We start from the raw sequence: 25711 nt of genomic DNA on the forward strand, positions 1-25711 counted from the left end.
CTGTGGGGTTTGTTATAACCCAGAGCAATACCTGTCAAAAATCTCTCAATTTAATAGACAATTTTTATCATTATATGACTCATTGCTAACACATATGAATTAATATTAAAATAATCCAAGTTAGTTTTAACTTTTTGTTATTTTACAAGAAATATGTACTTACTACATACAATGTTTTAAAATATTTGAAACATCTATAGATATATAGACTTGAATGCATGTTTCTTTCTAGGCATTTTTAGAATATTTATACCTGGTGCTTTAATGTTTTTAAAATTATACTGTAACCAGTTGAGATTAGTTTAGCTGTGAGTAGAAGAGACTTTTCAAAACAGTAGTTTAAACGTGCTAGAAGGTAACCCAGGGCTGGTAGAGCAATGCCATGATAATCAAGAAGTCTTCCTCCATCATCCTGACTCCTGACTCCCATCTTCAAGGTCACCTCAATGTCTAAGTTGGCTGCTAGAGTTCCAGGCATCCTATTAAAATTGTAGTTCAGAAGAAGGACAAGTAAGGGTACATCTCATTTCAGTCATTTCCTTTTAAGGTACCTTCTCTGAAGTTCTTGTCAACATTTTAACTTATACCTCATGGGAAATAAGTGACTCACATGATGATATTTCCCTGCAAAAGAAGCTGGAAAATAAACTGTTCATTCTGGGAAACAATATACCAGGGAAAATTGGGATTCTGTTACTAAAGAAGGGAAGAATGGCTATTGAAAGGGGAACTAGTACTTACACACGTGCATATACATGTACAGATAGCCATACAGACTTAGATGTATATGTATATGTGTGTGTGTGTGCGCGTGTGTGTGTGTATATATATATATGATTGCTTATCCTGTTTTTTCTCTACACACCTGTCTAAATTCTACTTCTTTGTGATTCTTAAAATAAATATTTAATGGCTTGATTAAAAAGTAACTGAACTGTTGTATTATAATTTGCCATAAAGTTGATGATAGGCTTTTCAATATTATTATTGTTGTTATCGCTTGCTATGCTGCTGCCATGATGACTGCTGCTGCTGCTTCTACTCATGAAACAGCTATCATAAGCCAGTGGTTTTGTTAAATAGTTTACATATATGTTAGGTGAATAAATTTGATTCTTACGCTTGTCTTCAGGCATGGGCTAGCAAGGGTAGCATAGGTAACACAAGCCCCAAATGCAAGAGCATTTACAAATCATGCAAATTTTACTTAAGATTTTCTTTGGGAGTATTAGAGGAGACTGCATGGCCCCAAATACAATAAAATATCCTATAATGCTCCTAATTCATCATTTCCCTCATAATTCGAGGCTGCTGAATTAATCAGTTCTCTCCCTTGTCAAAGCCTGCCAATACTGGACTTTTCCCTTATTCTTCCATTCTATATTTTATCTATTTCCCTAGCCTCCAGGACCTTTTTCATTTTAGACGGCATAAAATTCTAAATGTCTACCGCCTCTAGCAATGTGTGAGAATATCTCTTCATTGTATCCTCACCAGCACTGATATTATAATTTAAAAAACCATAATTGTTTTACAAAACAGTATTTTTGTTCACATTTCAATTACTAAAAACTTTGAAAACTTTCTCAGACACTTGCTAAATAGCTAGATTTCCAAATTATTCCTTCACCCAATATTTATTGAGAGCCCATTTTATGCCAACCCTTCCCCTAGGTGTTGAGGATACAATGGTGAACCAAAGAGAAAAATCTCTGCCCTCATAGAACTTGCATTTTATTTGGTGAGTCACAAAATAGACAAAGATAAGCAAAATGTATAGATGGTGAGATGATGGTCATTGTTATGGAGGAAAATAAAGTAGGGATTTAAGAAAGAGGGCTTATAATTTAAATAGGGTGGGCCCACTCTGAAGGTGACATTTAAGACTGGAAGGAATTGATGGTTGAGACTACATATACTCTTAAAGATAGATGGTGAGATCTAGGAAAAGGGAAAGAGAATGCAAATCCTGAGCAAAAGTTTGGCCAGTGTGTTTAAGAAAGAGCAAAGAGTAAGAGTTAAGTGAACCAGGGCCATAGTAGTTCTGAAATCAGAGAAGCAGTAGTAACCACACCATGTAGGAATTGGTGTCCAGTATAAAAACCTGAGCATTTTCTCCAAGTGAGATGGGATGCCAATGCAAAGTACTATAGTAGGAGCAAAGCAGATTTGAGAGAGAAAATTAGGAGTTCAGTTGTAGACATGTCAATTTTGAGATTTTTTAAAGATTAAGGACACGTTGGCAGTTCAATATAGGAAGACAGCAGAAAAGGTCCAGGCTTCTATGAATCATCTCTTTGTATCCTTTACTCAGTTATCTGCTATATTTATATTTTTTTTATGTAACTGGACATGGACTTTTTATGTAGTAATATTATTGTATTACTGTTTAAAATATGCATAACATCAAATTGAAATGATCATTATGTTGTAAAGGGCCAAACAATGTTAATACAAAAAATAGGCGAATCCAAAAAGACTGAGTAGGGTGGGTGTGTTTGAGAGAGATGGGAGGGAGGGAGGGAGGAATAGAGAAGAAGAAAGAATGAGAAAGGGGGAGGAGAAAGAGAGAGAGAGTGAGGAAACACATGATGCTTTCAGTGACATAAAAGCTTCCATATGGTGTCAGTTTGTCAAAACATTTCTGTAGGAGTACTGCCGGAAGTTTCCACCCACACACATATTTAGTATATAAACCCTCAGTAAATTCATTACTTCCTCTGTATGTGTATGCCTTTCTTTCCTCTCCCATTTTTTTCAGCTTTTCAACTAGATTTTCCATTGCTGATAACTTGGCTGCCTCAATGCCCACAATAATATCAAGACAAAGTCTAAACCACATTTTTTTCCTGAAGAATTATCCAGATTTCTAGAGGCCTGAATTGTGTCAAACAGCATCTCTGTTCTGATCGTTCTGTCTGCATTGCTCCACAACTGTGCCTCTTTAATTGCTATGGCAACAGCACAATAGCACCAATATAACCACAGAGACTAGTTACATGAAATGTTAAACACCATCGGCAAACTGAAACATAATGGATAGCGTGATATCTCAAAGACTCAGAGAGTCACCTTTCAGAATTCCAAAGAAGAATGGATAAAGCACTAAATCATTTACTAGATTTGAAGCACAGATTAATGGCATTCGAATTTGTATTACAACCCTCTTGATGTTCTTTCAAGTTGTCATAAAAGCAAGGTGAATTCTGAGAAGGGAGCTGCCGTATTCTTGGAAATTGGAAGAAAACAGAGGTCATCTACAACTCTGCAATGACAGGATAGTTGATTTCACTGCATTTCACATTTGTGATAATATTCTATATCCTAGACCTTTCTCCCCTGTGTCCATTGAAACCTGATTACCTGCAATAAGATGCAACAGAAAGAGAAATGAGCATATTAAATCCAGATTGGAGTCTTCAAAGAGTAATGTTTTCAGACCTTCACTGAGGTTCAGTTTTCTCATCATTCAATAGCAAGTCAGATGTGGAACATTTTTACCCTGATGTTTTCCACAAGGCATTGATATGGGGGGAAGCACACTTCTTCAGCTTTGAAGTTGATGAGAGCAGCAATGTGATACCACAGCTAACAAGATACTCTTTATCTGAGAACTTCCTTATCTGAAAGCCACATGCCTTTCACCGTTTTACATACTCTTCTCCTTTTGTGTGCTTCCATCAGTCATCTCTCCTCTCTTCTGTTCCACACAGAGAACTTTTATTTCGTCAAACATGGAATTTGGCTATCCCTTGTTATTTTTTCTATTTTTTAAATTGAAGTATAGTTCATGTACAATATTACATAAGTTACAGGTGTACAACATAGTTATTCACAATTTTAAAGTTTATATTCCATTTTTAGTTACTCCAAAATACTGTCTATATTCCCTGTGCTGTATAACACATCCTTGTAGCTTATTTATTTTATACATAATATTGATAGTTTGTACCTCTTAATCCCATAGCCTTCTATTGCCCCTCCCCTCTCCCTACTGGTAACCACTAGTGTGTTCTCTATACCTGTCAGTCTACTTCTTTATTGTTACATTCACTAGTTTGTTTTATTTTTAGATTCCACATATAAGTGATATCACGCAGTATTTGTCTTTCTCTGTCTGACTTATTGCACTTAGCATAATACCCCCCCAAGTCCATCTTTGTTGTTGCAAATTGCAAAATTTCATTCTTTTGTATGTCTGAGTAGTATTCTATTGTGTGTGTGTGTATGTGTGTGTGTATATATATATATATATATATATATATATCTCACATCTTCTTTATCCATTCGTCTTTTGATGGACACTTAGGTTGCTTCCATATCTTGGCAATTTTAAGTAATGCTGCTATGAACATTGGGGGGTGCATGTATCTTTTCGAATTAGTGTTTTCCTAATTAAACTTAAAAGCTTTTGCACAGTAAAGGAAACTATCTACAAAACAAAAAGGCAACCTACTGAGTGGGAGAAAATAATTTGCAAGTGAAATGACTGATAAGAGTTTAATACCCAAAATATATAAACAGCTCATACAACTCAACATCAAAAAAACAACCAACCCTATTAAAAATGGGCAGAAGACCTGAATAGACATTTTTCCAAAAAGGACATACAGATGGCCAACAGGCACATGGAAAGATGCTCAGCATCATTAATGATCAGAGAAATGCAAATCAAAACGACAGTGAGATATCACCTCACACTGGTCAGTATGACTATCACCAAAAAGAACACAAATAACAAATGTTGGTGAGGATGTGGAGAAAAGAGAACCCTCTTACACTGTTGGTGGGAATGTAAATTGCTGCAGCCACTGTGGATAATAGTATGGAGGTTTCTCAAAAACTTGAAAATAGAGCTACCATATGACCCAGCAATACCACTCCTGGGTATATATCCTTTGTTTCATTGCCCCTTTAAAATCCATGCCTTGGGGTACTCACCGTTCACACACAAAGTAGGTTATCAAATTTTCTATGAAACAAATAACTATCCACTCCCCAGATAAATTATACCTGTACCTGTCCCTTATAGGCACTACTGTCTTAATTAGTGCAAGTTTTAAATATAAATTATTTTGCATTTTTATATGCAAATACTTCCCCTTCCCAAATACTTCCCAGTTATATCTGAACATCCATAAGGAATGCTTACAATCAGTTCATTTTAGGAAACCACTTGTCACCTATGCCAACTTACTCAACCCTAAACTACTGCTGTTCTGGCATTTTTGTAAACTTTCACAGCCTCTTAGCACTGGCCTGTTCTAGGCTGCTTTCTCTCCCCAGGCTTTTCTGCAAGGGAGAATACATTCTCCTTCAGAGTTACTGGTAGTATTTACTCTCAGGATTCATGGACAGTCAGTGACAGTATAGAGTCTCTGCAGGCAGACTCCTAAATGGGCAAGAAAAGGGACAACTCAACCCACTTCACTGGGAGAATACTGAGACCTCATTATACACAGAAGTCACTCTCCTTTCTGATGTAGAATTTATATTCTTAAAAGAATACTTAGCATTATGGACTTAAGTATTTGGGTAACTTCAGTCATATCTGAACACACCAAAGAAAAATGAATGACTGGTTAAATGTGTCATTTGGGTTGTCATCCAATATGCTCTTAAGTCTCCACCATAGTAATCTGCCAGCACCTTTTAAATGTAATTTGATTATGAAAGAGACCAGGAAGAAAAGTAAGTCACTTGAAGAACTTTAGGAATCACTGTTGGAATTAATAACCCTTTATGTCCAAGTGCTGCATAATCTGGAAAACACAATATAAGTAATATAAATAAACATCATTTTATCCTAGAAGGAGTATGGGTTTTGGAAGTAAATGTATGTCCATCTTAAAGCTACCTTTTTGTTTGCTTTCTGTATGACCTTGAGGGGATTACTTAAGTTTCCTAAATTTTATTTCATCATATAAAATGGGGAGAAAGGTAACTGCTTTATATGGAGTTGTGCAAGGATTAAATGGGATTTGGTGTGATAAGTACATTGCATAACAAGTCCATTTTAGCTTTCTAATGTAAGCTAACAAAATTAATATTAAAAAATTTTATTAAAGAAATAAAACATTTCTCTATGTAGCATTCACCTTAATATTAAAAGCAGAGAAGTGATGAAATATTTGCACATCTACTAGTTAAATAGAGCATGGCAAACATTCCATTAAGTAATCTGGTTTAATTACCATTTATTAGCATCTCAATCTTGTTTCCTCATATATAAAATAAAAAGACCATTACTTCCTTCATGTTTACCTGTGCTCTGTGAATGGTAACCATTATTTTTTTGTAATTTGGTTTGTCTAAGTAACTGGCCTCTTGTCCATTACTGTAAATAATAAGTGTTTATATACACATATGCCATGATGAGTTAAAAAGACATATATGTATACATATACATGTTGAGAACAAAAATTATAGGATGTTTTTTTAACTCACAGACCCATTTGAAGTGTGTAAATATAAATATCAAAATGTATGGTAAATAAAAATATTTTACAGTCTGCCTTTTATTATACTAATTGTGAATGTGTTTATCTAATCAGATCCCAGCCTTCTAAGCTTGTTAGATTCTAGCAAAGGACCTTGTAGATGGTACAGAAGCTAAATAAATCTTGCTGAACTTAATTTTTAAAATGGGGAAAAAAATGAGTGAATGGATGTGTGAGTGAATCTTAAAAATTTATTATGTTCAATGTGCTTAGGAATTTTTCTAGCAAATATTATAATCAAAGACCAAAGGATTATTGTTCTAGGTTATATTTGTCATATTTTTAGGCCTGAATTTAACAGGTTCAATTGCAACATCTTCAGTACATGTTTTAGCAGAGAATGGAATTATAATATTATCATTTATAGTCCTTCTAGAATAAAAATTAGGGGAAAACCTAAAATATTTGAAATGAGTACCAAATGTGTTTCATTATCTAAACTACATTGTGAAATATCCTTTGCCATAATGTAACCATTTTGACACATCCTAAAACAACTCATCGGTGTCAGCAGGCATCAGCATCTGTTCCCAGGCATTAGCCTGGGCAGAGGGGCACTAATTGAATTGGTAGAGCTCTGCTGAAAGATGGCAAGGCAGCTCCTGAGGAGCCAGATAGCTTTCCTTTGACTCAACATATAAATTGGTACCATACTGGTTTCTGCAGAGAATAGATTATATTCTCAGTTGGATGTAAGATCTAAATTTGCTTTTATATCCTATTACAGTTGCCAAATAAATACTGATTCTCTTGAGCATATGTTATGTAATAGCCATGGGCTGAAAGAAGGATGCAGTACTGGAAAATGATTTCCCAGTTTGTGTGTGATAGACACTTTGTAAATGTGTCACTTTGTGTCTGAGAGGAACTAGATTGAGAGAACATATAATATAGAGGTGTATAAATATTATCTAAAGAGCTGTAACTGTATGACTATTTACTGAGTTACAGCCCCCCTCAAATATTATTATTAAAAAGGGATCTTTGTTGTTTGCATTTAACTATTTAGATAAAGCAACAGACGAATAATGTTTTGAAAAAGTTTCACTTAACTAGATAAGAATGAGGATAGTGTTTATACTCAATATCTTGTAATAACCTATAATGGAAAAGAATCTAAAAAGGAATATATATATATATGTGTGTGTGTATATATATATACACAAAAGAAAAATGAGGATACTGTGTTTGATGGTCTTTATGTTTTTTTTAATTTAATTTTTTATACAGCAGGTTCTTATTAGTTATCTATTTTATACATATTAGTGTATATATGTCAATCCCAATCTCCCAATCATCCCATCCCCGCCTTTCCCCCCTTGGTGTCCATATGTTAGTTCTCTACATCTGTGTCTCTATTTCTGCCTTGCAAACTGGTTCATCTGTACCATTTTTCTAGATTCCACATATATGCATTAATATGTGATATTTGTTTTTCTCTTTCTGACTTACTTCAATCTGTATGACAGTCTCTAGGTCCATCCAATGGTCTTTATAAATGTTTAAATTATGAATTCCAGCAAAACTGACAACTACTCCACTCTTCCAGTCACATTCATTCTCTTCAAGTAGTATTATATTAATTTAAAAAATATGTCAAGAATTAGTTTTTGAACTTGTAGGAAGTGAAACTCTGCTTCTTTATGTGATTCCTATCTCCTATTTTTTACAAACTTTGAAATTTCCACCTTGTCCTAAGATAACATGGGAATGCTTATGTATCACAATTCATATGATTCTGTTATTACTTACAGGTCTCACTTAAAAAATAAACACAGAGTTAAGAAAATGGTGCACATTTTATTCTAAACGTATTGCTACTTAGTAAACCACCTTATCAGCAGTGAGATGATATTACATCAGGCAGTGTGTATGTTACCTGAGGGAGTAAATCAGATTATGAAATAGGGTGCATAATTTGGCTTGGAACGGAAACACACCTTTGAAGATATATGACAGAGCTAAGAAAATATGTATTTCTAAAATATTTATGAGTAAGTTCTGATTAACTACCAATAACTTGTCATTTTATAAATTCTTCTTCCTTTGAAACCAATGTTTGGAAATATAATAGAAAACCCATATTTCCTCTTTTAAGCTTAACCAACTCTGTTGTGGAAAACTTGCCATAAATAAAATGCACGAATTTCAAGTGTATAGCCAATGAATTCTGATGAATGTATACTACTATTACAAATAAGATATAGAATATTTCCATGACCCGCCCCCCCCCAATCTTTTTGTACTCTTCCCCAGTCAATCTACCATCCTCCAACCAGGCAACCACAATCAGTAGGTTTGATTTCTATCACTATGCATTAGCTTTGCCTGTTCTAAATACATGTATACAGTTGACCCTTGAACAACAAGTGTTTGAACTGTGCGGGTCCACTTATATACAGTTTTTTTTTCAATAAATACTTACTACAGTACTACACAGTTCACAGTTGGTTGAATCCGAAGATGCAGAACCACAGATGTAGAGGAACTGCAGATACAGAAGGCCAAGTATAAGTTATACACAAATTTTTGACTATGCAAAGGGTCGGTGCCCTTAACCCCTGTGTTGTTTCAAGGGTCAGGTGTACTTGGAAGTTTACAATATGTATTGTTTTATATCCAAAATTCTTCTGTTACAGGAAATGGTTTTGAGAGTTGTATTAGTTTGCTAGGGCTGCCATAACAAAGTACCACAAACAGGGTAGCTTTAACAGAAATTTACTCTCCCACAATTGTGGAAGCTAGAAGTCTGAAATCAAGGTGTCTGTCATGCTTGGTTCCTTTTAAAGGCTGCGAGGGAAAATCTGTTCTATTCCTTTCTCTTAGATTCTAGCAGCCTTCAGAGTTGTTTGGATTGTAGATGATGTTCTTACTGTGCTTCACATTGTCTTCCTTCTGTGCATTCACGAGTATTTGAGGCTAGGACTTCAAAATTTTTTTTTTTTTTTTGCGGTACGCGGGCCTCTCAGTGTTGTGGCCTCTCCCGTTGCGGAGCACAGGCTCCAGACGCGCAGGCTCAGCGGCCATGGCTCACGGGCCCAGCCGCTCTGCGGCATGTGGGATCCTCCCGGATCGGGGCACGAACCCATGTGCCCTGCGTCGGCAGGCGGACTCCCAACCACTGCGCCACCAGGGAAGCCCCAAAATATTTTTTAATTGAGATATAATTGTCATATAACACTGTAAGTTTAAGGTGTAAAAATGTATTGACTTGATACATTTAGATATAGCAATATGATTGCCACTGTAGCATTAGCTAACACTCCTATCGTGTCACGTACTTCTCATTTCTTTTTTGCAGTGGGAATAATTAAGATCTAGTCTCTTAGCAACTTTGTTGTCTATAGTACAGTATGGTTGTCTGTAATCACTACATTGTGCATTAGATCTCCAGGACTTATTTATCTACTAGTTGCAGGTTTGTACCCTCAAACAACATCTCCCCACTTCCTCCACCCCTCAGCCCCTGGTAACCACCATTCTGCCCTCTATTTTTATGAGACAATTTCCTAGGTACTTTGCATTTTCAGATAAGGAAAAAAATGAGGAAGAATTAAGGAAGGAAAGGAAAATTGAAATGAATCCTCCAGGCACTGTAGACTTTCAAGTTTGGAAGAATGAATAAGAAGCAAAAGAACAGAAAGGAAAAGTCACTCAGGGGTTTTAGCTATGAGAGAGAGGAGAGGGTGAGGGAGAAGGGGAGGGAAGAGAGAGAAAGGATAGTTCAGTCACTTTCCTCCCATAGAGGTATTTCTGACTTTCAAACACAGAATGCCTGGCATGGCACTGAAGAGATGAGAAAAGCTTGTAGGATAGCTCAGTTACAGTGCAAAGCAAAGAAATCCAGAGGTGAAATTAAAGATCAAGGAGTTCTCCTTGGCCGCCAGAAAAAAGCTGGAAACAGAGTTATAAAGCTCCAAAACCACTCTAGTGCTAAGATTCATGTCTTACTGAATAGGAAACTCCCAACCATGCTCTCAAAGCATTTGAAACTGTGGTGAACTGAATCACAATAATACAATACTGTAAAATTCCTAGAAGATGACATAAGAGAAAACCTAGATGACTTCAGGTGTGGTGGTGCTTTTTTACATACAACAGATTTGCAAAAGACAAATCTGATAAAGGATTGTTATCCAAAATATACAAAGAACTCTTAAAACTCAATAATTAAAAAAATGATTAAAACTGGGTCAAAGACCTTCACAGACACCTCACCAAAAAAAGATATACAGATGGCAAATAAAATATGCAGAGATAACCCACATCATATGTCGCCAGGGAAATGCAAATTAAAACAATGAAATGCTACTACACATCTGTTAGAATGACCAAAATCTGTAACACTGACACCAAGTGCTGAAGAAGAAGTGGTACAACAGGAACTCTCACACATTCCTGGTGCAGCCACTCTGATGGTTTTTTAGAAAACTAAACATGTTTTACCATACAATCCAGCAATTGCATTCCTTGGTATTTACCCAAAGGAGTAAAAAATACATGTCCACACAAAAGCCTGTACATGGATGTGTATTGCAGCTTTTTTCATAATTGCCAAAACTTGGGAACAACGAAGATGTCCTTCAGTAGGTGAGTAGATAAACTGTGGTATATCCAGACAATGGAATATTATTCTGTGCTAAAAAGAAATGAGCTGCAAAGCCTTGAAAAGACATGGAGGAACCTTAAAAACATATTAAACAGAAGAGGTCAATCTGAAAAAGCTACATACTGTATGATTCCAGCTCTATGACATTCTTGAAAAAACAGAACTATGGAGACAGTAAAAAGATCAGTGATTGCCAGGGAAGGGCTGAGGAGATGAATAGGCAGAGCACAGAGGATTTTTAGGGCAGTGAAAATACTTTGTATGATTCCAAAATGGTGAATATATGTCATTATATATTTATCCAAACCCAGAGAATGTATAATACCAAGAGTGAACCCTAATGTAAGCCATGAACTTTAGGTGATTATGATGTGCCGAAGTAGATTCATCTGCTGTAAGAAATGTACCACTTTGGTAAGGGATGTAGATGATAGAGGAGGCTGTGCATGTGTGGGAGTAGTTGGTATATGGGAAATCTCTGTACCTTCCTCTCAATTTTGTTGTAAACCTAATACTGCTCTAAAACAATAAGATATTTTTTTAAAAGTTTATTAAAAGTTAGGCTGGTTTCTCCTCACCCCAATTTATGCCAGGTGGGTTCTTCTATTTACTTTTCTGTTGATGGGGGAAGAAGGGGGATACCTCTGTATATCCTCTCTTTCATCAAGGACTGTCATTATGTGGAATATAGTTCCATTAAGTTTATTTGTATTTTCAGCATTATGATGTTGTTATTTTTAAAAATATATAATTTGTAGCTTATCCAGCATATTTAATTGTTAGGGTGTGAATGTTTTTTGTAACTGTTTATATCCACACCAGAGTACTATTTATAAACATATTAAAACACAATGAAATATTTTATACCTACCCACAGATATACCATTTCTGTTGCCTTTTTATGCATCTATAAAGATTCAAGTTCTTCTGGTAATGAAAATTTCAGTGTTTCTCTCAAAACGTTTTTATTTTACTTTCATAATTTATGAATATATAAACCCTCACCCAGTTTGGCAGGCCTTTCTTTTTCTGGAAGCTCTTTAAAGAGATTTCTCATTGTCTTCCATCTTGCTTTATTCCCAAAGAGAAGTCAGTGAGGAGTCAGACATTATTTTTATTTTGTTCACCATATCTTTTTGTAATGTGTCCTATCTTGGGGACTGCTCTTAAGATTATTTTTCCTCTTTCTTTGGTTATCTGCAATTTGATTGTGATGTGTCTTTGTGGGTTTTTCTTGTTTTCAGCTTGGATTTTTTGGGTTGTTTTTTATCACTAATTTGAAAAAAGAAGTTGCCTTTATTTCTTCAGATATATTTCTACATTACAGCTTTCTTCTAATACTCCAATTATATGTATGTTTGACTTTTTAATATTTTTCCACAAGTCACTGAGTTTTTGTTCACTTTTTTCCCCATCAGTGTTTCAGTATAGTTAGTATCTATTGTTCTGTCTCTGTGTACAGAGATTACTGGTGTTCTTTCTTTTGATAACTCTCTCATTTCTGGTACTTTGCCCCATAAAGTCAAGCCACCTGAGACTCTGCACTCCGATCTCAGTTCTCTTCAACTGAATAAGACTCTCATGCTTTGCCTTGTTTTCCCTCCTTGTGATGTGGTTTGGAAAGTGTCTCTAGGGATCAATGATAGGGTTCATTTTTTTTAATTCACTTTTTCAAGGATCACAGTTCTCTGCTTCCTTTTCTCCAATGTCTGAAACAGACATTTTACATATTTTTGTACAGTTTCTTTTTTTTGTTTTTTTTTTAAATTTTGCTTATTACTGAAAGGCGAAGTACTAGTTATTCTGTCACGAACAGAAGAGTAAGACTCTTTCATTTGCTGAGAATGACAGTTCATATTCATTACAACCACATTTAATATGACATAAAATAGGCATAAAATAAATCAAACCTATAAGAATAGGTTTTATTTAGAAAACTAGGTGCATCATTTCTAGAATCATTATGTATTTTATATTTTCATCAATTAAACATTTAAGTGATTTTCTGCAGCTGTTTTCCCTTTTGGTGTTTAAAATTACATGTACTTTTTGAGAATTTTAATCATGTATGTGTTAGTATTTTTTTTTTTTTTTTTTTTGCTGTACGTGGTCCTCTCACCGTTGTGGCCTCTCCCGTTGTGGAGCACAGGCTCCAGACGCGCAAGCTCAGCGGCCATGGCTCAACGGGCCCAGCCGCTCCGCGGCACGTGGAATCCTCCCGGACCAGGGCACGAACCCGTGTCCCCTGTATCAACAGGCGGACTCTCAACCACTGCGCCACCAGGGAAGCCCAGTATTGTTATTTTTGATGATTATTTTCAAGAGCAAATACTTAAGATCAAGATAGAAATGAAACTGTCAAGTTTTTTAAAAATAAATTTGAATAAATACAAGTGCACTAAGTTTTTTCAGAAAAGGAAAATGGAATATGACATCTTGGACTCACTGTCAAGTATTTTGATGACTGCTTTCCATAAATTATCTTCAAAAATCCACATTATATCACATAAAACATTCTAATAGTTAAGAAGCTCAGAGCATTTGTGGTAAATTTTCAGCCTTTTTTATATTTGAGAACAGGATCCTGTATTTGCAGCTAGGATGTGGAGGTTGTACTATTTTCAAGATAGTTTGTAAAGATGAATAAAATTTAATTAACAATTAATTACTTTCAAGTATCTTGCCACAAGGTTAACAAATACAAATATTGTCTCTTTCTGTTTACGCTCAGACTAGTAAATTGAAATACTTGCAAATCTCTAAATATGTCTAAGCTTTTGAATTTACAAGATGTCTTTTGGGGGTTTAGTGGAAATTTTCCTGAGCTCCCACCCTCCAGTCTGGGCTGAATGTCCCTTTTTTGTGAACCCAGGGAGTGCCCTGGACATATTTCAAAAATAGCACTTAATTGACAGAATTATAATAATCTGTTGACTTCTTTGTTTTCACCAGTTGATTTTAAATCTCATGAGGTCATGAATGGTATATTTTTTTTATCCTAGGGTCTACTGCACAGACAATACAGAGTTAATATTTTATATCTGGTTAAATAAGCAAGTGAATAAATTGTTTCTATATTCTAATTTGCATAAAAAAGATTATTTTAGTAGTAATATGAACTTCACTCAAATGACTGGATGCTAACACTATATTTTGTGTCTTCTCTTACAGGCTTTTAAAACTGATCTACAATGGAAAAATTTCTTTTTTATCTGTTTTTCATTGGCATAGCAGTGAAAGCTCAGATCTGTCCAAAGCGTTGTGTCTGTCAGATTTTGTCTCCTAATCTTGCAACCCTTTGTGCCAAGAAAGGGCTTTTGTTTGTGCCACCAAACATTGACAGAAGAACTGTGGAACTGCGTTTGGCAGACAATTTTGTTACAAATATTAAAAGGAAAGATTTTGCCAATATGACCAGCTTGGTGGACCTGACTCTATCCAGGAATACAATAAGTTTTATTACACCTCATGCTTTTGCTGACTTACGGAATCTGAGGGCATTGCATTTGAATAGCAACAGATTGACTAAAATTACAAATGATATGTTCAGTGGGCTTTCCAATCTCCATCATTTGATACTGAACAACAATCAGCTGACTTTAATTTCTTCTACGGCATTTGATGATGTCTTTGCCCTCGAGGAGCTGGATCTGTCCTATAATAATTTAGAAACAATACCATGGGATGCTGTTGAGAAGATGGTTAGCTTGCACACCCTCAGTTTGGATCACAATATGATTGATAACATTCCTAAGGGGACTTTCTCCCACTTGCACAAGATGACTCGGCTAGATGTAACATCAAATAAATTACAGAAGCTACCACCTGACCCTCTCTTTCAGCGAGCTCAGGTCCTAGCAACCTCAGGAATCATAAGCCCATCTACTTTTGCATTAAGTTTTGGTGGAAACCCTTTGCATTGCAACTGTGAATTGCTGTGGTTGAGGCGTCTGTCCAGAGAAGATGACCTGGAGACCTGTGCTTCCCCAGCACTTTTAACTGGCCGCTATTTTTGGTCAATTCCTGAGGAAGAGTTTTTGTGTGAGCCTCCTCTCATTACTCGTCATACACATGAGATGAGAGTCCTGGAGGGTCAGAGGGCAACCCTGAGGTGCAAAGCCAGGGGAGACCCCGAACCTGCAATTCACTGGATTTCTCCTGAAGGGAAGCTTATTTCAAATGCAACAAGATCTCTGGTGTATGATAATGGAACACTTGACATTCTTATAACAACTATTAAGGATACAGGAGCTTTTACCTGCATTGCTTCCAATCCTGCTGGGGAAGCAACACAAATGGTGGATCTTCATATAATTAAGCTCCCTCACTTACTAAACAGTACAAACCATATCCATGAGCCTGATCCTGGTTCTTCAGATATCTCAACTTCTACTAAGTCAGGTTCTAATGCAAGCACTAGTAATGGTGATACTAAAATCAGTCAAGATAAAATTGTGGTGGCAGAAGCAACATCATCTACGGCACTGCTTAAATTTAATTTTCAAAGAAATATCCCGGGAATACGTATGTTTCAAATCCAGTACAATGGTACTTATGATGACACCCTTGTTTACAGGTAAGAAAAATTAAGCAAATTTTTGTACTTGCTGTGCATCTTAGTGTAGGACTTGATAATCTACTACTGATTTTTTTCAATCAGCAGTGCTACTCTGTGTTGTAATTAAAGTACTCCACTTTTTAAAGTATATAATGTAAGGCTTGTGAAAGGTGAATACATGTGGAGAAATATTTTGAATGCTGTTATTTTCAGAGAGTTCAAATTTATATTTAATATTATGCTTACTTACTTTTTCCCCCTTATCTAAGAGATGTGACTATCAGAGAACAAGATTGATTTACCTTAAAAATTCAAAAACATACCAGAACTTACACATCCACATGAGTGTTCTTTCCTTCAAGGAAGTCACATTGGGAGGCTATACTATTATCCCAATAATGCTGCCATTGCTCAAAGCATTTTTGGAATTATCTTTAGAACCTTCGTCATACTATTTTGAATATCCTCAGTGGTGGCAAATCTTCGTCTTTTGAGGGTGAATTTGAATTTTGGAAACAAGCAAAAGCCATTTGGAGCCAAGTCTTGTGAATAAGGTGGGTGATCAAGATGGGTATTGCCATTTTTGGTCAAAAATAGGATGTAACTATAAAATAATGAGACTGATTTTTTGAGTGATTGAGTTACGTGTGTGTGTGTTGTCTCATATACACTGGTTCTTAAGACAGTTCCAAAGAGAAAGTTTATAAGTATTTTGAGCAGTGAAAGTATCAGTGGAGTTAAATATGTAATCTCTGGGTAAGGATATTTGTGGAGAATTTGCATCTGACTAAAGAATTTCTGGTATGTTTTTCTAAAGTTCAGCCTCATTGATTTATAGTCACATCTTGTCCAATTTTCAGTTGGAAATATACATTTTTACCTCTCCATATAATTTTACTCATGATAGACTATTGTTACTCCTAGGAAATGATGTAAAATCATGGCTTTGAAATATACATGTGTATACATGTATATATGTATATATATATATATATATATATACAAATATATATATTTTGCCTTTCAGCTTTTCTGAAATAAGATCAAATCAGTTGTTATATCTCCAGATGAATTCTTGAAGATAATTTGATTTTTGCTCATGTATGGAAATGAGAGAAATTTTTTTAAAAAATAAGCATGGGCTGGTAGCAAAAAACAAAACTGACCTAGCTAACCATGTGACCGATGCTGGGCAAGGTTCTACTTGGCTGAGTTTTAATTTTCTCATCTTTAAAAGGAAGAGATTAGAGTAAATGGTTTCTAATATTCCTCTCATCACTAAATGTATGGGGATGTAGACTGCGATGCGTGTATATTAGCATATAGTAGTTTGCTGTTGTCATACTCAGCTTTTCACTTAGGCTATGGATTATTTAACCCGTTGTCAAAGATGAGCATCTACCCCTACCCCTTACTTTCCTGTAGCTACTAGACATTCTGTATACTTTAAACATTAGCTCTGTAAAATAGGTCAGTTTCTATTTTCCAAATTCCAAGATTTTAATCCTTCCATGACAAGTAAATTCTCTTATGACCCTGAGGAAATTGCTTGAATTCCTGACCTTAATGTTTGTCATGTGTAAAATGGTGATAATGCCTACCTCATAAGTCATTGTAAAAATGAAATCATAATGCATATAAAGTGCCTAGTAATGCCTGGCATTTCTTATGCACCCACTAAATGGTAGTGATCTCAACCACAATACATACTCTAGCCTAAAAGTTTCTTGGTACATTTAGAACACATTATTTAGGTTATATAATAGATTAGCATTGCCAAGTCTTGAAATTTCTAAAACTCTTTCAGAGAAAAAAGAGAGTTTCAAGCCTATTTTCCAAATTAAATCTTAGTCATATATGGTTGCTACTGAGTAGAAAAAGGTAGTGGAGAATAGGAGCCACAGAAGACTTTAGTGATACAGTGGATTCAGAGGTGTCTTAAACTCTTATCAAACTTTACAAACTATGTTGTGAAAGTAATTTCATCGGCCCACAATGGGGAGGATAAGAGATTCATGCTCCGGTCAACAGCTTTGCCCTGTTCATGATTCTAGGATAATATTACACATCAACCTCATTTATAGATAAAAGCATACTGGGAACCAAGTGTTGAAGACATAAGAGAGGGTTGAGATCTGTAAATAAAGTACTTTAATCTTAGTAATTATCTTAGTTATTAAAGATAGATTTAATGGGTACCATTCCATAGTAGCTTATAACTGATTTGAAAAAGAAATACTCTGAATTTCATTTCCATTCTGGTTTCTAATGTGATTGTCAGTGTTTTCCCTTCCTTCGAATTGGCTTTTAGTCACAGAGGTGTTGTAAGTGCTAAATGGATTTGTTTAGTCGTCAGATAATGTCACAGTCACACCTTTCAAAAGTAATTTGTCATAAATGATTTTTTAGCAGTGGCTTTTATTAGGAATTCTGCTTTGCCAAGCAATGTAATTAGTAAGCTTGTCAAGACATAGTGCAGGCACCATTAATATGATGCAGAATCCAACAATTACTTTTAGCCATTTTAACTGGGTAAATATAAGATTAGATCATTTTCTCATATTTCATATGTTATAAATGTGCTTATCTTAATGAGTACTAAAATGAAACAGAACTAAAGTCATAATGACTGGGTGTGTATCTGTTTTGTTTTGTTTTTAATATTAACACAAATTCCATTGTCCCTCAGAATGATACCTCCTACGAGCAAAACTTTTCTTGTCAATAACCTGGCTGCTGGAACTATGTATGACTTGTGTGTCTTGGCAATATATGATGATGGCATTACTTCCCTCACTGCCACAAGAGTCGTGGGTTGCATCCAGTTTACTACGGAAGACGATTATGTGCGGTGCCATTTCATGCAGTCCCAGTTTTTGGGAGGCACCATGATTATTATTATTGGTGGAATCATCGTAGCCTCTGTGCTGGTTTTCATCATCATTCTAATGATCCGGTATAAGGTTTGTAACAATAATGGGCAACACAAGGTCACCAAGGTCAGCAATGTCTGCTCTCAAACTAATGGGGCTCAAATACAAGGCTGCAGTGTGACGCTGCCCCAGTCCATGTCCAAACAAGCTGTAGGACACGAAGAGAATGCCCAGTGTTTTAAAGTTGCCAATGACAATGTGATACAATGTTCAGAAACTTGTTCAAGTCAGGACTCCTCTACCACTACCTCTGCTTTGCCTCCTACCTGGACTTCAAGTACTTCTGTGTCCCAAAAGCAGAAAAGAAAGACTGGCACGAAGCCAAGTACCGAACCACAGAGTGAAGCTGTCACAAATGTTGAGTCCCAAAATACTAACAGGAACAACTCAACTGCCTTGCAGTTAGCTAGTCGACCTCCTGATTCTGGCACAGAGGGACCCACATCTAAAAGAGCACATTCAAAGCCAAGTAAGTTTCTCACTTTGCCTGCTGAGAGATCCAGAGCAAGGCACAGGTACTCCCTGAATGGAGAATTAAAGGAATGCTATTATTATATTAACTCACCGAACACATGCGGACTGTTTTCTAAAAGAAGCATGTCTATGAATGCGATGTTAATTCAGTCCAACAGTTCTAATGGGCATAGTGGAAAAGCAACTCTTTCAAATTCTGAGTGGATATTGGAAAGCACTGTGTAACCTATTATTTCTTTTTAATGAAAAAATTATTTTGAGAACTCACATAGGAAATTGGAATTTGAAATCCCAGTCTTATCTCTCTGATTCATGGCTAACAGAGCCATGGCATATAAACCCTCTAGGGTATAGTTACTTCATATATACATGGATATATATGAAGTAACTTCATATATATCTATGTATATATGAAGGTCATATATATAAAATTGTTTAGGGCAAAAGCATGACAGCAGTGCCTTCCCCATTCTAGGACCAGCTACCAGATTCTGCAATAGCAGACCACAAAATAAAAGTTGTCATATGAAAAAAAAAGTCTTGCATAAATAATGATATTTCCTCCAGTCTTACAAAGTACCACCTATGGATGATTGCTATTTTTCAATGAGTAGATTGTATATTTTCTTTCAATGACAGTGGTGTTTGTTTTTAGGCAAATATTTTAGAGAACAGCTCTGTGTTGTCATGTTGTTTAAAATAAAATAGTCAAGTAAACCCAGACAGTGTTAAAATAAGTACCCTTCTAATCAACATTCTTGGTTCAGGTGCCTTAATGGGTCTAAGATATTTCTCATCTATGACACAGCTTTTTCAGTGGGAAGCAGAAGAAAATGCAATTGATTTTTCATTTGGCAAAAAATGCCAATTCAGTTTTAAGTCACAGGCCAGTTTTAAGTCATATGCATCTGCTTGGGCTTATGAAGGTGTTTTCATTCATTCAGTACACGTTCGGTGACCAAATGAGCTTTATATTTTTCTTAATGCAAGTTAAATAGGGAAACAAAAATACAAAACTGCCTCCTTTATCAAAGGAATATTTATTTTTATCACCAAGTTAAATAAAAATCTTCTAATAGAGTTCTTATTACATTTATAAGCAATATAAAGTCATTGCTCATTAACCAGATAGTAGTTTCGTTTTTGCCTTCTGCTCTATAATTCTGAATTTGAATGTTTCTCTCTGAGTAAATGTATTTATTATTTGAACCAAAACTTGTGATGAAATTTAATTAGAAATTATACAGCTTAGTGGGAATATGTCATTTAAAAAAGGATTTTTAATTTAGTCAGACAGTAATATTGCTCCTTGATAATATGACATTCTTGGACAGTCACTGAAATCAAGGTCTCTAGAGAAATGTTCTATCTACTCGCTGAAATTTTTTACAATATTATATGGTAACTTAATGGTGTTTAATTAAAGATCAGTAAACAGGACTTTGGGGGTTTTTTGTTATTGTTTTGTTTTGGGGGGTGGTTTTGAGAATAAGGTTCATATGGGAATGTTGCACAAAAAATTTTAGCCATAATATAATAAGATACGGACTTTATGTAAATTACTCCCTGGGAGTAAGTTAAACACACAGTAAAAGTTTAGTAACTCTTTCAGATTACTTGAAATACCATTTAAAACACAGGTGAAGAATGTCCGTTATTGGTTTAATTTCCTCTTGTTGGAAGCATTTATAAAATTTTCAGTTAATTTCAACTTGACCAAGGCACATATTATACATGATTTATCGTAATGACATTCAAAAGTGGATTAGATTAAAGCAGTTAGAGATTACTTTCTGAGCAACTCATGAAAAAATTTGTCTAATGGGCTTTCATTACCTTAGGTGTTTCCTAAATGTCTTCCCTGCCCTGCTTCTTTTTCTGAAGTTTGTCTTTCACATTTCTAAAATATAATCAGCCTTCCTGGGTCAGGTATATAGTTCTTGTAAAGAATAAATGAGATCACATGTGTGGTATTATTTTGTAAAATCAAAGCATTGCTCAAACTGAAGTGTATTTTCAACACTATGTCTGTAATAATGCTCTAATCCCAACTAAACATTTTTAATTAACACCAGTTACTTAATTCTTCATGAAGTGCTGATTGACAAAGGCATATTATTTTTCACCTTCCTAGTTTTTACCTGCATAGTATTAAAATATCCTGAATACATAAAAGATTTCAAGACTTAAAGAAATGAATCCCCAAACAAGGAATCTCTGGCACAATGAACATTGTGGTCAAGGGGGCGCTGAAATCACACAGAACAGGCAGCAGTTTAGTGTGTCTACTCTAAGCTACTGATTAACTTATGTTCTATTTTCCAGTTGCCTGGATTTTTAAAAATCAATTTCCTGCTTATGCTTCTAATGAAACTTTAATTAATATATTTTATTTCTCATAAACATTTAGAACTCATAATATCTAATCATGTGAAATTTTATTCTGTTTGACTAAAGCCATTTAAACCATTTAAATTGTTATTGCTTTTACAGGACTGTTTAGGGTGAATTAACCAAATGTTTGAACACTTGTTCTACAGGTATTAAGAAGGCCTGTGTTCCTATCTTTCAAAAAGTTTATATTTGAACAAAATATGTGAACAAAACTTGGCCTATCAAGAGGGTCAGATGTTATTTGGTGTTGTTGATAAGTATATGAAAAATGTTTTGCTCAGGGCAGTTTCAGTGTGAAGTGGCTGAAAGATAAATCTATGGGAAGGTTGGGTGTGATTAAAGGTGCCTGGTATAATATCCAAAATGCAGTAGTTACCCAGATGAATGAATGAGCAAATGGATAAATGAATAAATAAGTGAATGGAGCCAAGGAAGAAAGCTCAATATTAAGAATTTTGATTAATTATCACAATGGAGATTTGTGATCCAGATATTATATTACTATAAGCAAGATATTCTGTCCCTCTTGTTGTTTTTCTTTCTGTCATTTCTTACATTCCTTATTTAACCAACTACATATATGTGATTCAAAGCATATGGTTTTGCTGTTTGTTGTTGCTGACTGTGTATAGGTTGTATATATTGTTTTTGCTTCCTTGTTCTTAATTATTATTCTTTAATTTTTAGTCATTTTACACTATGGTTTCAGTTTGTTCACTAACAAACTGACAAATAATATATTTACTCCAAACTTTTTTTAAAATTATATGTATTTCTGTGTTACTTTTTGTTTTGGATAATTGTCCCCCAATTTGAAAATGTCAAACTATTATTAAAGTAGGTCTTTTTAAAGAAAAGTATATATAATAGATAAGTTCCATAAAGGAATAGTGAAGCATCTGAAGTAGGCTCAAAATCCTAAGAAGAAATGAAGTTTGGTTTGATGAATATTATTTATTTTTAGTTTACAAATAGATTAGCACAGAGGTACATTAAATACAATCATTTAAATTAGATACAATAACACCTTTGCTGAGAACAACACATTTTCTACATTTTTTTTCTAACCATTAAATGTATTAGTTAAGTTGAGGTCACAGTAAGCTTTTTTAGACAGTTGATTTTAGCTACTTTGCAGATATAGTTCACTAAAAAAGTTTTAGAATATAAGTTTTTGAGCTATTGTAAGCCACCTATAAACATAACAAGTTTACTACCTGAATGATACATACTTTCTCCACAAGAATTTAAAGAATTTTTTAAAATTATGTGTCTTCCATTGTCTACAGGAATCTGCTTTATTTCATGAAGTATTTTCTGCTTTGCCTTAAAGCACCTAAAAAGTACTTCCAAACTAAATTTTAACTATTTTATTTGCTTATATTACTGTAAGGAAATTAATATTCATTTATAAAACTAAAAAATTAATAAGACAATTATCACAAAGTTCACATCAATAGCCTTTTACTTCCTAAATTTTAGTATTTCCCCCTCTGTTTATTCATAATAATAAAGTTAAAAACAATCGTTAAAATGCCAGTAGTTTAAAAAATTTCAAAAACATAAAGCATCTTCTTGTACAAGAATTGTGAAAGTAAATGGGGTGTTTCTTCCAAAGAAGACTGCAGATACGAGCCCATTTTCTTCTCAGTGTGGCAGAATTCCAACTACATTTTATAATGATAAGCAAGCAGTGTTCATTTATTTTAGACAGAATGAAGACTATGTACCCCCTTTCCCTTGCTCAGCCTTCCCTTGAGTCTCAGGAAGAGTCCAATCTTTCCACTTCAACAGCATATGTGGAAGCTTCTGTGTGTGAGTGGATTGGATGGGAATAGGATTTTTCTTATCTTCCTCCATTGGTAATAAAACACTAATAATCATAATAATAATAATGACAATTTACCTTATAGTGTTTGTGAGTTCAGTGTTAGTTGAGGTAAATTTATGGATAAAAAATATCTCACTTTTAAAATTTCATAGAGGAAAGAGAAATTAACCAAAATGAATGACTGGAATTTTAAATATAATTGTTTCAGAGCTCTGTCTTTCAGATTACTCAGTCCTTTCCCTCCCATGCTAGATAAATACATGCTGGGATTACAAATACAATTAGTTTTGTCAGGTTTGGGATAGGTTGGTTGTTTGTTCGTTTTTTGTAACAGAAACCATCCTTTTAGCAGTACAGAATAAAGAATGGTAAACGTATTACTGAGATGGAGTCATCCTAATCGTGGTGTTATCTGAAGGGGGACATAGAAAGTAACAGTTTGTAACTGGGAGTATACTAAAGTATGAAATTACCTCTTTAAGGTAATATTAATGCATCTGCAATTTCATCAAATATCATAAATATTCAATATAACAATAATCAGTGTACCACTGTCTTCTGATTTTTTCAGCTATTTCAAAGTCAAAATTTAGGATCTAAAATTACCATCAACGTGAAGGGACTTATGGAATATACTATGTGGGCTCTACCATAATGTAATTTCCTAATTATTTTTTTTCTGTATAATGCGAACATGTCTTGTTATTGCTTTCATGTAAAACCTAATCTCCAGAGGTCATTGTAAATTTATATGAATATTTATGCTGGAGGTTTTATCAAAAAGTATTTTGGACTGTTCTCATCACACTCACCTGTGAACCTTAGAATGACATTTTCCTGAGACACCTAAATTTTTTTTATAATTGTGTCCCTTCTTAATGACTAGAGTATTTGCTTTAAAATAGGACATTTGGGAGGAAATAGAATGTGTACTGTACAGGACTATTTAATGATATTAAAATTTATAGCCAATTGGAATATACATATGAACATTTGAAGGCAGAATGTTTGCATTTAGAACATTACTGTTTTATATAGGGATAAACTGGTATTCAGCAAAACATGCTATTATTATCTTGGGGGTTATTGAATAATGGTTTATATTGTAAATTATTATTTTATACTTTGCGTGGTGAATATGGTAAAACTACATTTCCTGCTTTGGATTGTTTTTCCTTGATGTATCTTTCCATATTAATCATATGCAACTCTGTGGTCGAAATGTTAACTTTGCGTAAGGAAAATGAATAGAAGCCTGATTCTCTTATTGAACTCTTGCAGGAAACGTGCATTCCATATTGATAACTACTCATTTTAGTAACTAGAACAATATTTTTTAAAATTCTGCATTTAGAGTATTATGTATCAGGAAATAGCCATAGAGAACTATGAAGTATTATAAAATCAATTGCAATTAACCCAATAACTGGTAAGTTGTTATCAAAAAAAATGTGCAGATAACTCTTTGTTAAGATGAATCTTATCAAGGTTTCAGTGAGAAGTATTTTAAGGTCTGTTTCATAAAAAATGAATTGTTCATGACACTGAAAATTTTATTCCCAGATGCTTTGCCGACTAATGTTGACCAGACTGTCCAGGAGACACAGGTGAGATTCTTGTTACCTGTCACATGCTTCGGCACTTAAGTGGGTATATTCTTTTATAAATGAATTTTTAATTTTTGTTTTGCTTGTTTATGTAACTTGTTGAAATTTTCCATTAAAACTTACTCAATGCTCAGTGGTAAACAGTGAAGTTCAGTTTGGTTAAGTGAATTTCCAGTTCCTAAATTTAGACATATTTCTGGTTAACCAAATATTTCTGATTCACATTGTAAGAATAAAGGGAATACTAGTGTAACTTTGGAGTCACATTTGTAGTCACGCATGATATCATGTGTATTTTTACAAATATTTCCCAACGTGAAGACAGTAGCTTGATAAGAATATATTCACTCCTATCCTTGAGCTCCACATTCTAATAGAAGCTGAGATAATATATTAGGCCTCACCGAAAGTGGATGAACAGAAGTGTTTCATGTATATGAAATGAATGAAGCCGCTATAAAATGGAACAAAAGACAACACATGAAATGTTCATGGTATTCCTGTTGTCAGCAACCAATTACTCTTCTTGGTTTTCTTTTCTTTCTTTCTTTCTTTTTTTTTTTAAGTTTCAAATGAGTATTTGATTCCTGCATTTTAATTGGATCAGAAAGTGTGTTTCCAGAGCAGAATGACACTTTAGCAATCTGTTCAAACATCTGGATGCATCAGCCATTTGCTTAATATTTGGCACAGAAAAAATATTCTGCTTTTAAAGGTTCTTAGAAAAAGCCATTGATTTATTTGTTGATAGTAAAACTAAGGGTCTTTTTTTTTTTTAACCATTTCTTATTTAAAAGATAACAAT

At 34.5% G+C, this 25711-nt stretch overlaps 1 protein-coding gene across 5 annotated transcripts in view; it reads left to right on the top strand.

Moving 5' to 3' along the window:
• LRFN5 (leucine rich repeat and fibronectin type III domain containing 5) overlaps nucleotides 1-25711 on the top strand; it is a 265485-nt gene that overhangs the window by 235176 nt on the left and 4598 nt on the right. For 2 of the 5 annotated variants that reach the window (XM_032623256.1, XM_032623257.1), the window contains 3 exons: nucleotides 14281-15685; nucleotides 18357-19069; nucleotides 24863-24906. In XM_032623256.1, the coding sequence (XP_032479147.1) occupies nucleotides 14301-15685; nucleotides 18357-19069; nucleotides 24863-24906 (2142 nt within the window). In that variant the 5' untranslated portion in view covers nucleotides 14281-14300. The remainder of the gene's footprint in view (nucleotides 1-14280; nucleotides 15686-18356; nucleotides 19070-24862; nucleotides 24907-25711) is intronic. The other 3 variants (XM_032623258.1, XM_032623259.1, XM_032623260.1) reach the window with 2 other exon arrangements.

Source organism: Phocoena sinus, chromosome 2 (genome assembly GCF_008692025.1).
Source record: "Phocoena sinus isolate mPhoSin1 chromosome 2, mPhoSin1.pri, whole genome shotgun sequence".
NCBI classification, from domain to species: Eukaryota; Metazoa; Chordata; class Mammalia; order Artiodactyla; family Phocoenidae; genus Phocoena; species Phocoena sinus.